General features: G+C 36.2%; 2 protein-coding genes and 1 pseudogene across 5 annotated transcripts in view; 2 read left to right on the plus strand and 1 right to left on the minus strand.

The window, feature by feature from the left end:
• LOC126624538 (thiosulfate/3-mercaptopyruvate sulfurtransferase 1, mitochondrial-like) overlaps window positions 1-13,163 on the plus strand; it is a 104,324-nt gene that overhangs the window by 48,618 nt on the left and 42,543 nt on the right. The gene's annotated exons all lie outside the window — the stretch shown is intronic.
• The window catches only part of LOC126624536 (L-ascorbate oxidase-like), a 101,581-nt gene that overhangs the window by 36,796 nt on the left and 51,622 nt on the right, over window positions 1-13,163 (minus strand). The window contains exons 2-6 of one of the 3 annotated variants that reach the window (XM_050293610.1): window positions 7,182-7,378; window positions 6,968-7,060; window positions 6,452-6,664; window positions 6,178-6,366; window positions 4,958-6,077 (exon numbers count right to left, since the gene is read on the minus strand). The exons of 1 other annotated variant lie outside the window; for it this stretch is intronic. In XM_050293610.1, the coding sequence (XP_050149567.1) occupies window positions 5,115-6,077; window positions 6,178-6,366; window positions 6,452-6,664; window positions 6,968-7,060; window positions 7,182-7,378 (1,655 nt within the window). In that variant the 3' untranslated portion in view covers window positions 4,958-5,114. Of the gene's footprint in view, window positions 1-4,957; window positions 6,078-6,177; window positions 6,367-6,451; window positions 6,665-6,967; window positions 7,061-7,181; window positions 7,499-13,163 lie in introns of those variants that run through there. One more of the 3 variants, XM_050293608.1, reaches the window with a different exon arrangement.
• Window positions 1,490-4,245, plus strand: LOC126624530 (patellin-4-like; annotated as a pseudogene).

Here is a 13,163-nt window from a genome sequence, read left to right on the forward strand (position 1 = left end):
CAAGTTTTGTTGGAAACAATTAGTGATCGTCATCTCTGAGTCGAAAGCCTGAGGAGGCAATGGACTCAAGGCCATGAAATATATGTGCTTAAAACCTGAAAAAAAGAGAGAGGAAGTAAAAGAAATTAGAAAATGAACACAGCATAGAGAAATTAAGTATACGTAATTAAGATTTTAACCATGCATGCATAATAAGATGTTTAATATTTCGTCCAGAAGCTGTACGTGTACAAGGCGAGTACGAAAAGGAAGTATATACATAGCGATTCGTAGATAGCTAGATTCTTGAAAAGAGAGTAAAACTGCAAGCAGTGAGAGAGAGAGAGAGAGAATTGTACCTGAGAAGATACTGTGTAAGGTGAAAATGTTGGTTGTTGTACAAGAGTAGACAGAAGCAGACCTAAACAAGACCTGAGATAGAATTACCACTAATTAACTGCTACAACTTATAAAAACCGACTTAATCCTTAATTACTTGCGAGAGAGAGAGAGAGAGAGAGAGAGAGAGTATTGAGAAAAAAGTGGAGGTTGAGGGTTGGAACGGTTACCAAATAACAACTTGCGCGGGAAAGTCTAGGGTTTTTAGCTTATCTTAACTGTAAGTGAAAATCGCTATACGTGGTGGCTTCAATGCCCTAACTTTTACCGAGTGCATATATAGCCTTAGGACAAAATACTATAGTTTATCTTGTTAATTTCAAGGACTGAAAATTAAAAGGATTAACATTGACCTAAGGGGAAAGGGTTTAATTACGACATCAGTATGCTTAGGTTTTTTTTTATTGCACTTGCTTAGTTAATTACATAGTCTAATTAAATATGGTCCCGCTAGCGTTATTTAGGTGCACTTTACATACGTCATACAATATTGGAACCTATGATCCAAAATGCCGACAAATTTATGAACTCAAATATATTAGATGAAGAAAATATCATTATTCATTCTAGTTTTTAATTTTGCTTACATGATTAATTAGTGTTGCTATTAGAACTACATTACTGATCACTTCTCTATTACAAGTGAGTCTCTCATACATAGGTGAAGCTCATCTCTATTAAAGAGGCCATCAATATATTTGGTACAACTATTCTTAATGATATATATGTCGAGTTAAGATTGGCCATTGCTAATTTTATCTATATGAAAATATTGACTATTAATCTATACTAATCTGAAATGGCATATACCACACAAAACCGTGATTGCCACCCCATGTATACCAGTTCAACCTTAAAATTTGGAATCTGAGATTTGTGGTGGGTATAGTGACCGAATATTGCTCTCTCACTTAATAATTTGGCATGTTTGTCAAAGGTTAATCTAGAAACATTACTTTAGATCCAAGAAATCTCACACTCTCGTTTAGAACCGTTCGTTTAACACCAAATATAGAAGAAAAGGAGAAAACAGTGGAGAAAAACAGGGTCAGACTGTAAGGCCTTGGTTCATCTTCTCTCAATCTTCAATCTTCTCACGTCAATACATTAATTGTCCTTTATATTTTATTTTAGTTTAAAAAATTTCAAAGTAAAACACTAAGTTCTATCTGGTAAAGTTCAATCATGGCAACGGGAGAGAAGATTGAAGAGCCTGGAAAGGATAATAAAGTCACTCATTCTGAAGAACAAGAAAAAGAGTTATCCAAGGATATCCAAGAGAAGGGTAATGAAGCAAAGGATTTGAAAAATGTTGGGGAAAGTGGTGAATCTAAAAAGAATGAGGATGTCACTAAGAAGGCGGTGGCCGAGGAGAAGAAGAAGAAGAATGAGGATGAAATACAGAAGAAGAACAATGCAGTTGAAAAGGGAGATGAGAAAAGTTCAACAATGGCGATAGAAAAAAAGCTAGAAAATCCCCAGGAGGATGTGAAAATGTAGGTGAGGCTGGTGAATCTAAAAAGGATGAGGGTGTAATTGAAAAGGAGGTGGTGGAGGAGAAGAAGGCGAGTGAAGGTGAAACGAGGGAGATTGTGGTGGAGGAGAAGGCTAATGAAGGAGAAATTGAGGATGTGGTATTGGAAGAGAAGAACAATGATCAGGTTGAAAAAGTTGAGAAAAGCTCATCATTCTGGGACTTAAAAGAGCAAGAGAAAAGGGCTTTGATGGAGCTGAGATCCAAGCTCGAAAACGCAATACTTGAGAACAAGTTGTTTAAGGGAAATAAGAAGAAAATGGTGGAGCATGAGAAGGAAAAGGTATTGGAGAAGGAATGTGGAGAGAAAGAGAAAGTAATAGAGAGTGAGCCTGTGAAGGAAGCTGAGAAAGAGAAAGAAAGTTCCGAGAAAGTAGAAGAGGTTGAAGAAAAGGGAAAGATATGTGAGAAGGCAGGTGGGGAGGAGGAGAAAATCAATGAGGGGAAAGGAGAGGAAAATGCTATGAAAGAAGCTGAGAAAGAGAAGGATAGTTTGACGAAAGTAGAAGAAATTGAAGAAAAGGGAAAGATATCGAAGAAGGAAGGTGGAGAGACGAAGAAAATAAATGAGGGGAAAGGAGATGAAATAGTCGTGGAAAAAACTGTGAAGGAGAAGGAAGGCTCTAAGGAGATAGAAGAAAAGTTAGTAGTAAAAGAAGAGAAACAATACGGCGATAAACCTTCCAAGCAAGAAGACGAGGAAAATGCGGAAAAGGCAGAAGAAGGCCTGAAAGAGAACAACAATGAGGCTATTGATCAGGATAGAAAGCTTGACGTTATCGATAAGGATATCACAATTTGGGGGGTACCCTTATTGCCTAGTAAAGGAGATAGTGGCACTGATGTGATACTATTGAAGTTCTTAAGGGCTAGGGAGTTCGATGTCTATGATGCTTTCGAGATGTTGAGGAATACGCTCCAATGGAGGAAGGACAACAAGGTGGATTCGATCTTGGATGAAGAATTTGGTGACGATCTTGGTTCCATAGGGTGTATGAATGGTGTGGGTCGTGAAGGACATCCGGTTTGTTATAGTAATTTTAAGCTGCTTGGGGATGAAGGGGTGTATGACAAAATACTAGGGACTGAAAAGAATCGCGATATGTTTATAAGGCGGAGGGTTCAACTGATGGAGAAAGCAATTCAGAAGCTCGACTTTAAGCCTGGTGGAGTGTCCTCAATCCTCCTAGTCAATGATCTTAAGGACATGCCTGGTCCTTCTAAGAAAGAGCTTCGACATGCTACAAAGCAGGTTGTCGGGATACTTCAGGACAACTATCCTGAATTTGTTGCAAGAAATGTAAGATCCTTCTTTTCATGAGCCTTCAAATTTTCATCCATACAATTTTCTTTATATCATGCCTTGCAATGCAAGTAATGGAACATTTTACATTTTGGTGTAGATCTTCATCAATGTTCCATTCTGGTACTATGCCTTAAGTGCTACTAGCGCTGTCCTATTGCCTTTCTTAACTCCAAGAACCAACAGCAAAGTTGTCTTCGCACGCCCGTCCAGGGTCACAGAAATCTTGCTCAAGTAACATCCTTAGCTTCATACATCACTAATTGTTGATTGGCCTATTAGAAAGTATTGAACTAAAACTTATGATTATTCATTACAGGTATATAGCTGCAGAGGAACTACCGGTCCATTATGGCGGGCTGAAGCGGGAAGATGAGTTTGATTTCTCAACTGAAGATGCTTCCGCAGAGATTACTGTTTATCAATCATCATCAGAAACTGTTCAAATCCCTGTACCAGAGGTATGTGCACTCAAAAAAAATTATTCAATCTTGTGGCTACTATATATCAAACCCGGAACCATAATAATATGTTGATGGTTGATGCGAAACAGGCAGGAACAACTTTAAAGTGGGAAATTACCGTGTTGGGTTGGGAAGTACACTACAAGGAAGAATTCTTTCCAACTGATGAGGGATCATATGGCATTATCATTCAAAAGGGCAGGAGGCTTAGTGCGCAAGAGGGTTCTCTCCGAAATTCTTTCTCGAACAACGAACCTGGAAACGTTCTTTTAACAATTGAGAACGGATCATTGATGAAGAAGAAACGCGTTTGTTATCGATACAAGGTCAAGAATGGTTCTTGAGAAATTGTACTCAGTCTGAAAAGTGTTTATGAAATTGTTCAAGATAGGCAGTATGCCTGGGAAGTCCCATACAATAAGTTACATAGGTAGCACAAGTTTTCTTTTAGTAATGACAACGTTATTTAACACAGCATTGTTTTGGCCGTGTAATTTGTGAATGTGTTTCCACTCGGAATTGGATGACATTTTTTCTATGAATTTTTGGAGGATGATATTCATATGTAAACTAGTCGCCGGCAACAATTTTGTGTTGTTGGCGGCGCAGCCATATTTATGAATCTTCAAGTTTTGTTTGTAGATCAATCATTGACGCGCACAATACTTCTTCTAAAAAATTTGTTAAACCCTAAACAAATTGGATGGAACTAGGCCTGAGTTTCAGCCGGAACGGATCGAATATGTTTCTAAATATAATACAAAAAGTTTTGAAAATGAATTCAATTCTAATTTTGGAATCTCATAATTATGAGAGTTACAAGACTTCATCAATACCAAGTTTAAAAGTACCTCATCTAAAAGTTTGATAAAGCTCTTGTCAACGATCGCGTGGCCTAATGGATAAGACGCTGGCCTACGGTGCGGGAGATTGTGGGTTCGAGTCCCATCGCGATCGTTCTTTGTTTTAATCGTTCATTTTGCTGAGTGCAATTTCTTGTTCTTCATGTTGAAATTAAATGGGGGCAGAATTGGAAAATCAGTTTTCTTCACTCTATTCTCATTAGCAATGCTAAAATTACAAATTTTTAATTACAGTGAATTCATGATTTTTCAGTCTCACTACGAGTTTATGAAAATTTTAGAACATTTATCCTCCAGCCATAAATGAATTTTTTTTTCTTAAAAAATTAGACAACTGATGGAAAACCACGGTTATCGAATAAATAAATTAAATGTTACTAACAATTTTTTTTATATATACAATACAAGTGATAATAGAGGAGATAAAGATTAGAACATAAAACTTCCAACGGAGGGTTAGTGACGCTCTCAACCACGATTTTTCGAGGTTTAATTGAATTTCTTTAAAATTGAATATGATTCATACATGGAAAAATGATTTGCTCGTATCTTTAGAAAAGAATCACTAATTTCTACGGTGAATGGAAACCTTTGGTTTCTCCACAGCCCATAACAGAAGAGGGCAGCTTTCCCACCTTCTCCACCCCTTCTTCAAACACCACCCCCATTCCCATATAGAAATGTGACTGTATATGGCAATGAAATGCCCAAACACCTGGATTATCAGCTCTAAATCTCAATGCAGTCCAACCGTAAGGATGTACCGGCACCGTGTTCTTCTTAATCGGATTCACAAGATTGTACTTCCCAACATCCTTCTTGATGTCAAACTTGCCTGTCCCGTATCCCAGCACCCAAAAATCATGTCCATGGAGATGCCACGGATGCGTCTCGCTGTTGTTCACTGTCATAGTGTTTGCATTCTGTAAAATAACATCCACCGTGCTGTTGAACCTCAACCGGTATATCCCATTGCTTGAAGTAGCATTTACATTCTTAGCAACGCTGTATATGTCGTAGTTCTCGAAGTCGTAGTTTTCCGGAGGAGGGTTTTGGTCGAAAACGCGGTTTAGGTTTACATTTTCTTTTAGGGCTACTAAGTAAGGTGTGTGGGGAAGAGAGAAAGATACATTGTTTACGGACCATCTGTGGACTCCATCTATCTTGTTTTGTGTGTTGAGAAGCACAATCACTTTGTCTGAAGTGAGAGGAGGAGTGTGAGTGAAATTTTTGTGGGCTTTGAGTGAAAGACTTTGTGCCAATCTTTGTGCAGTTTCGTTCCATAGGGGGCCTGCGGTCGGAAGAGTTGGAGGAGATTTCTTGGGGTAGTTTGGATAGTAATTGAGGATTGCTAGGCCGGTTAGGGTTGCAGGTTTCCGACTAACAACGTTTGTAGTCATCCAGTAGTTTCTTGATGGGTTTTGGTTTGCCTTTACCAGGATAGAATAGGTCTCGCCGGAGTAAATGTATAGGTTTTGGATCTCAAATGGCTCCACATAATGCCCATCGGCTTCAACAACAGTCATATTGTGACCCTGCATAGCATTTTATTTTGTCACTAATAAATACAAGCTTTGAAATTTTTTAACATAATTGGAACTATTAGAGACTTGGTGAGTATTGAGTTATATTTACCTCAATTTGAAAATTTAGAGCTGATAGAGAGGTCAAGCTACTAATCCTTAATCGGTATGTTTTTCCGGAGATTACTGTCAGAATATAGGAAGAACAATCAGGATTTGTCGCGTTACAGACCCCGGCTTCTAGGCTAGGAGTTGCTAGTAGAGAGCAGTTGAATCTCCCTCTTCCATTAATCAAAAGTGACTGAAAAGTTAATGGAATGTACATTACCAACAGTGTAAAGTAGTATGTACTTTTGTAATTTTGATCAATGAAAATAGGCATTTACCTGAGGCTCCCCAACCCAAACAAAAGGTATGGAGGACAAGCCAGTAGCTTGTTCAAAAGTACTTTTGTGGTACCAGTCATTAAGGATAATGCTTCTGTCATAATCATAGACAAAGGGCTCAGAAACTCCGTTAGGAACCGATACAATAATCGATCCATATAACCCGGCTTCTCTTTGAATTCCATAATGTGCATGGTATAGATATGATCCAGCCTGCAATTTAAGCCATCAAAACTTGTAAGATGGATTAAAACATTGTTTATAATCATAAGCATATATAAAATCATTCGCCGAGGCTGATCCTTTGATTCATTTTCACTGAAAAATTTGCAGATACGCAAAAAAAGGGTAATGTTGTATTTTCACAATATATATCTAGCATGTCACATCAAATTGTCAGTTTGATATCATAGAATGATCAATGGTTCAAATTGACAGTATGACAGCATAACATGTCAGATATATATTATCGAGAAAAATTCCGTCCAAATTATTGGTTCAAGCTCCAAATCTTACCCTATCCACAACAAATTTGTATATGAAGATATCTCCAGGCAAAATAGGACATTGAGTCACACCTTCTGTTCCATCACTCCAAGGTGTTCCAATCTACAATATTAACTCAACAAGAGAACAAAACTCAACATCTAAAAAGTTTGTATTCAAACGCCGACTTGAAAATGAACAAACGCCGACTTGAAAATGAACATCATGGTATGAAACGACGTACCTGTCGAATTCCATGCCAGTGGATCGCTACATTCTCCGTTAACAAGCTGTTCTTAAGCTCAACTACAACTGTGTCACCTTGCTGAGCCAATATTTTTGGTCCTGGGGTTCCCCCATTGATGGTTATGACCAGCTTCTTAAAGCAATCTGGAGATTTGTACTCATACTTCACCTCCCATCTGTAATGCCGGATTCGACCTTCGACCTTCGACACAGCTACCGAAAAAATCAAATGACATAAAACCAACAGCTTCACCAAAGTTCTGCATTCTAAAATCTCAACCATGTTTAATTATGCTGAAACTGTACAAACAACTTTAGGCCTGGCATGTATATATATATATTGAAACATATCTTACTGAAATTTAATTAGATTTGGCTTTGCATGAAACTATGTATCCAATACAAATCTTGGTCAAATAGAACGGCTCGAAGAATATTTAAAATCTGGTTGAACTTTCAAGCTTATAAATTTGCCAAAAGGATGCATGTGGTCTAAAATATCCATAATATCCCGATATTTTCATCGAAATTTCCATATTTTTGGACTACCGATATTTCCGATATCATCGATATTTTAGACCTTGCTAAGTAATTCATGTATCTTATCATGCAATGTATAAAGTGTAAATTATTGTACTAATTCATTATATATAAATGATTATGGTGTGTTTAAACTTCTTTCATTAATTACTACATATTTTCTACACTCACAATGTTTGCTAGTTCGCTATATAATCAACTTAAATCAGTTATATCTATCATGCAATGCATTTCCTTCCAATTTTTTGTGATAAACTAATAGATAATTGACTAAATAAACATCCTGCAAAGTTTCAATAAAAATTTCCAAGTTTTTCTTACAATTTCCGTGGTTTTTATTCAATTTTTATCGATATCAATAATATCCCGATATTTCCATCGAAATTTCCGTGTTTTTGGACTACTGATATTTCCGATATCATCGATATTTACTACCTTTGGTTTCTTTGTAGATGAGTGTGAACAATGTATATATTAAGATTGTTCTAAAAATCTCCTCCTAGCGTCGTCTGACTCCGCCTAGGCGCTAGGCGGATATTTACTCACATAACAACGATAGATAAAGGCATTATCACAACTTAGGGATGGTGAGCAATCCCAATAAAATAGAACTTAATATATACATATTAAAAACAAAAACAAATGCAAAATCTCCGGATGACTAATACTATTCCAAGTCATGCATGAAACATACACATTTGTCCCTTCATGCCACTTAGTTATAAGCAACCATCATGCATTCACTAATACTATTCCAAGTCATGCATGAAACATACACATTTGTCCCTTCATGTCATTTGGTCATAAGCAAATATTATTCCAAGTCATGCATGAAACATACACATTTGTCCCTTCATGCCACTTGGTTATAAGCAAACATCATGCATTTACTAATACTATTCCAAGCCATGCGTGAAACCTATACATTTGTCCCTTCATGCCACTTGGTTATAAGCAAACATCATGCACAAGTTGTTTACTAATTAGTATTACTACTATTAGCTTGTAGTATGACTGTTTTCTTTATGTTATTCATATGCCCAAGACATTGTAAGAAATAATTTTGATTATTCAAAATGAATCAACAACTAGTTGTACAGGGTTACAGTCAGTGTTACTCCCAACTTGATAAAGAAAGAAGAAAAAAAAAGGAAGTCGACTTCCAAACTAAAATAAAATGTATATAAATATAGAAATTTGTTATTAGCACTCCAAAAATCTCATTTGGCACTCCAAACTTTCTATAATTAGAAAGAAAAATACACTTGTGCGAAGTGTAGAATGAGATTTTTGGAGTGCTAATAACAGTTCCCTAAATATGTCTTAACAAATATTGTACGTGGCATTGACTTAGACTTTCATGAATAAACTTGTAATTTCTGGTATCATTTAGTTGGATTCTGTTGAGTAGTCCGGAATCCTTGCTCTTGCTCATTTTCATAAGTTAGTTTGGAGCCCTAGATTCGAGTGAATGAGGATTAACCACAATAGATCTTGTGAATATAAATGAAATTTACCATGTTATTACTTCTAATCCAAGTTGGGAAGTACGTAAAGTTCTTTAATTATATTCGTGAAAAGATATGTTATTTCATTGATTGATTCACGTAGTTAGATGTTAATATCGTGCATCTTTGATTCATGGAATTGATTAATTGATGTGATTGTGGAGTGTCGTTGGATAGGATTGTTATTATTATGAATAGATTAGTAGATCAATGTGGCTTGAGAATAATAATGTGCTTCATTCGTTGGTTCTTTGATATGTTACATGTGGTGGATTAAGGTATCATGTTGAAAACATAGTGACTTATATGATGGATGGAATGGAAATCTTGAATATCATGTGGGTTTGTTATGTAGCTCTGGATCTAGTAATTTCATGCTTGTCAAGTTCTAATAAATGATTAAGGAATGCTATGCTTTTCTGCCTGAACATACTGTGGTAAGCGTTGGAGTGTAGTGAATGGTGAACTATGAATGACTTGATCCTTTTTTAGGATACGTAGGCAGTCTAACAAGGAAGTTATATGCAGCCATAAAGTATACGAAAATTACTACGCAATTCGAATCTTGAATTAGGCTTTGTACATATCCCGAAGGTGGGATCTGTTGGATATACGGATACTTAGTGACGTCACGTGTCGATCTTAGACGTATGTTGGGATCAAGGCGTGACATGCTCTTAGGTTTGATTATCAGTAAAAGCGAATTGTGACGCTAATCTCACCTCCCTCCCTTTTAGTGTAGATAATATCGTTTGTTAAAAAAAAAAAAAAGTAGTGCAATTTCAATTGAAGATTTCACTTTATTTACAGAATTGCCATTTCTAAAACGAGGCATGATTTGGGCTGGTGCGTTTTGGGCACGGAGTGGGCTGTCTAGTGGGTAGGTAGGATTACCATTTTGCCTGCTTTAATCTTGATCCAACGGACAGGATTTGGGGGCAGTTCGGTCAATTTAGAGTTAGGGTTAGGGGGTTTCTGGTGTCGGTGGAGTGCGTGCAGGAATTGGGAGAAGAAAGAGGGGCTTCCATCTCCATTTCTCTCTCATAAACTCTCCTCTCTCCTCTGTCACCCACAATCAAATCCACCACTCTCTCTCTCTCCTCTCTCCTCACTGTTTATAGTTTTATAAACAGTGCTATTTTTAATTTTGAAATAGTGATTTTAACTTTAGTTTGGATAACTTATTAAGTTTGTCTTTTGGATAAATTATTAAGTTTGTGTCATATCATATGAGTATTTTCAGAATTGAAAATTGATTATTTCTATAATTGAACACGAAATATATTTAGGAAAACTAATGAAAGATGTTTCAAAACTTTGAATTTTTTTAACAAACAACATTATCTAAATTAGGGTGAGGGCACAGACTTAGACCTAGTTTGGGAGTGAGGTGCTTAAAAAAAAAGCTCCCATGAAAAAAAGCTGTGAGGGTTTTAGGTGTTTGGTAAACTGAAAAAAAATGGCTTATTTTGGAAGCTGCTGTGAGAATAAGCTGAAATCAAAGGAAAAAGTTGAAGCTGCTATTTGCAGCTTTGGAAAACTGGCTTTTTTTCAAAGCACACGGAGCTACAGTGCTTCTTTAATGAAAATACCCACTATTAGACTGTTTTTTTTCCAAAAGCACTTTTACAAAAAAGTTTACCAAACACTCTGCTGATTTATTTCACAGCCGCTTATTCTCACATCAGCTTTTTTTCAAAGCACAGCAATACCAAACCAGCCCTTAGCCTCACAATTGGCTAGCAATAATATGGTTAATTTGTCTTTGGCGAGAATTGAACATAAAACCTTTCACTCATAAATGAAGTGTATGTGTTCAAAAGTAGTGTAATCTCCATGTTTAGTTTCAGAAATAGTATCCCTGTTCAGTTTCATAAAAAGTGTAATTCTCGTGTTCAGTTTCAGAAACAGTGATAGGATTAGTGTTTAGTTTAAGAAATAATGATAGCGCACACGTGTTCAATTTTCAGAAATAATCAATGTTTAGTTCCAGAAATAATGTAATAACCATGTTCAATTTCAAGAATAAACAGTGTTCTATGGTCAAATGCAGGATTGGTTTTTTATTGTTACTATTTTCACTACGAATAAATGCAAGGATGTTCGGTACGTTAGAGCAAATTAGAATTCACTCCTCCAATAGAATGCAAGAGGTAAATTCGTACCTTCATAAAATGTTTACCGTAAGACATATATATCTGTCAAGTAGGTGACATCATCTATGTGACATCATCATGGTGACAAGTTCAATCGCATGGTGGGGTTCTAGTATTTAAAAATGAAAAAATCAAAATCAAAGAAAATGATGGGATTTACGGTTTACACGCATCCGTTATCTTTTTCCCGACAGTTTCTGACACGACACGGTGACACGACACGAAAATAACACGAAAATAACGGGTTTCGGGTCATCACGATAACTTATCGGGTCATTATTTGGTGACCCGTTAAGAACCAGTTAATAACGGGTTCTTAACGGGTATACACGCGGGTAACATGTGGCTAACCCGTTTTGACCCGTTAAGAAAAAAATTATTTTGATAATTTTAAAGTTTAATTACTAAAATATTTATTATAAAATACAATAGCCATATTAATATATACAATATATTCTATATTAAATATATAGTTTTGTATTATTATTCTATATAAGTTTAAAAAATAAGTTTTAGTCATTATTTATTTTTATTATGAGAGTTCCTTATTATCATTACTAGGATAAATTTTACTTAACATGTTGTTGTTCAAAATTAAAATAAACTAATATAGTATTTGTATAGGCAAGAACTAAGAAGACATACAATTTATATTTAACCGTCGATTGTCATTTACGCTTTATTCTTCTTACTGAATTTCATTTTTTAAATTTTCTTTTTTGAAAACATAATCATCTGGCAGATGTCAGAAGATGAACGGTTCAGATCTTTGGTATCATGTTTCGATATTTACGGTTAATTGAAATATGAGTCGATGTCATATAGTTTGTAGAAACTTTATAAACATCAAGCAATATTTTCACTAACCGTAAAACTCTGAATATAATATTAACGATCCAAACCGTTCATCTTCATGCATCCTCTAATAGATCAAGTTTTCAAAAAAGGAAAATCTGAAAAAATAAAATTTGATGAGAACAATAAAGCGTAAATGTAAACAACAATCAACTGTTAAAGTTTGATCTATGATTTATATGATTATAGTGGCAAATTTCGAAGTTAAGCTCTTCATGAAAGTTGTGACAGCCCGTCCCTAATTTTAAGAATTTTTAAAGTTTTAATAAAGGATTTTACAAAAATGCCCTTTGAGGCACGCACATCATTCGAGGTTAATCGTTGTGTCGGGCCATCTAAGATTTGTTTTCTTGACATATCCTCGTAGTACTCGTCGTTACGGACGCGTGGGCGCAGACGGTTCGTGATTTGGAGTTATATCGAAGAAGTTATTAACGTTTGAAATTTGGAATTTTAAGGAATTATAATTTTAGTAAAATATAGAAATTCTTTTATTAAAATTTGGATGGCCCAGATTAAAGGATTTTGAAATGGATGGCTGGGATGAGAAAAATGAAAGTTTTGTGTGGGTGTGTGCGTGGGAAGAACCAGAAAACAGAAAAGAGGAAGAGAGATTGGGCAAAAACTGCCCAATCGGAGAAGAAGGAGAGAGAGCGAATCAGAGGCAGAGAGGGGAAGAAACTGACCAATCGGAACAGGGAAAGGAGGAAGGGAGAGAGGGTGAGAAGCGGAGGAAAAGAGGAAATGGGTTGGGGAGAACCCGTGGGTCGTTTCGACCCGGCGGTGCCCACGCCCAAATTCGATGGATTTCGTCCAAATTTCCGACGAATTGAGTCAAGGTACCACTCCTAATCATCATCTAGGCCTTCCCTCTTTACGTTTCACCCCAAGAATCATTGAATTTCGTTGTGATTTCCCGAA

Source organism: Malus sylvestris, chromosome 5 (genome assembly GCF_916048215.2).
Source record: "Malus sylvestris chromosome 5, drMalSylv7.2, whole genome shotgun sequence".
Classification (NCBI taxonomy): Eukaryota; Viridiplantae; Streptophyta; class Magnoliopsida; order Rosales; family Rosaceae; genus Malus; species Malus sylvestris.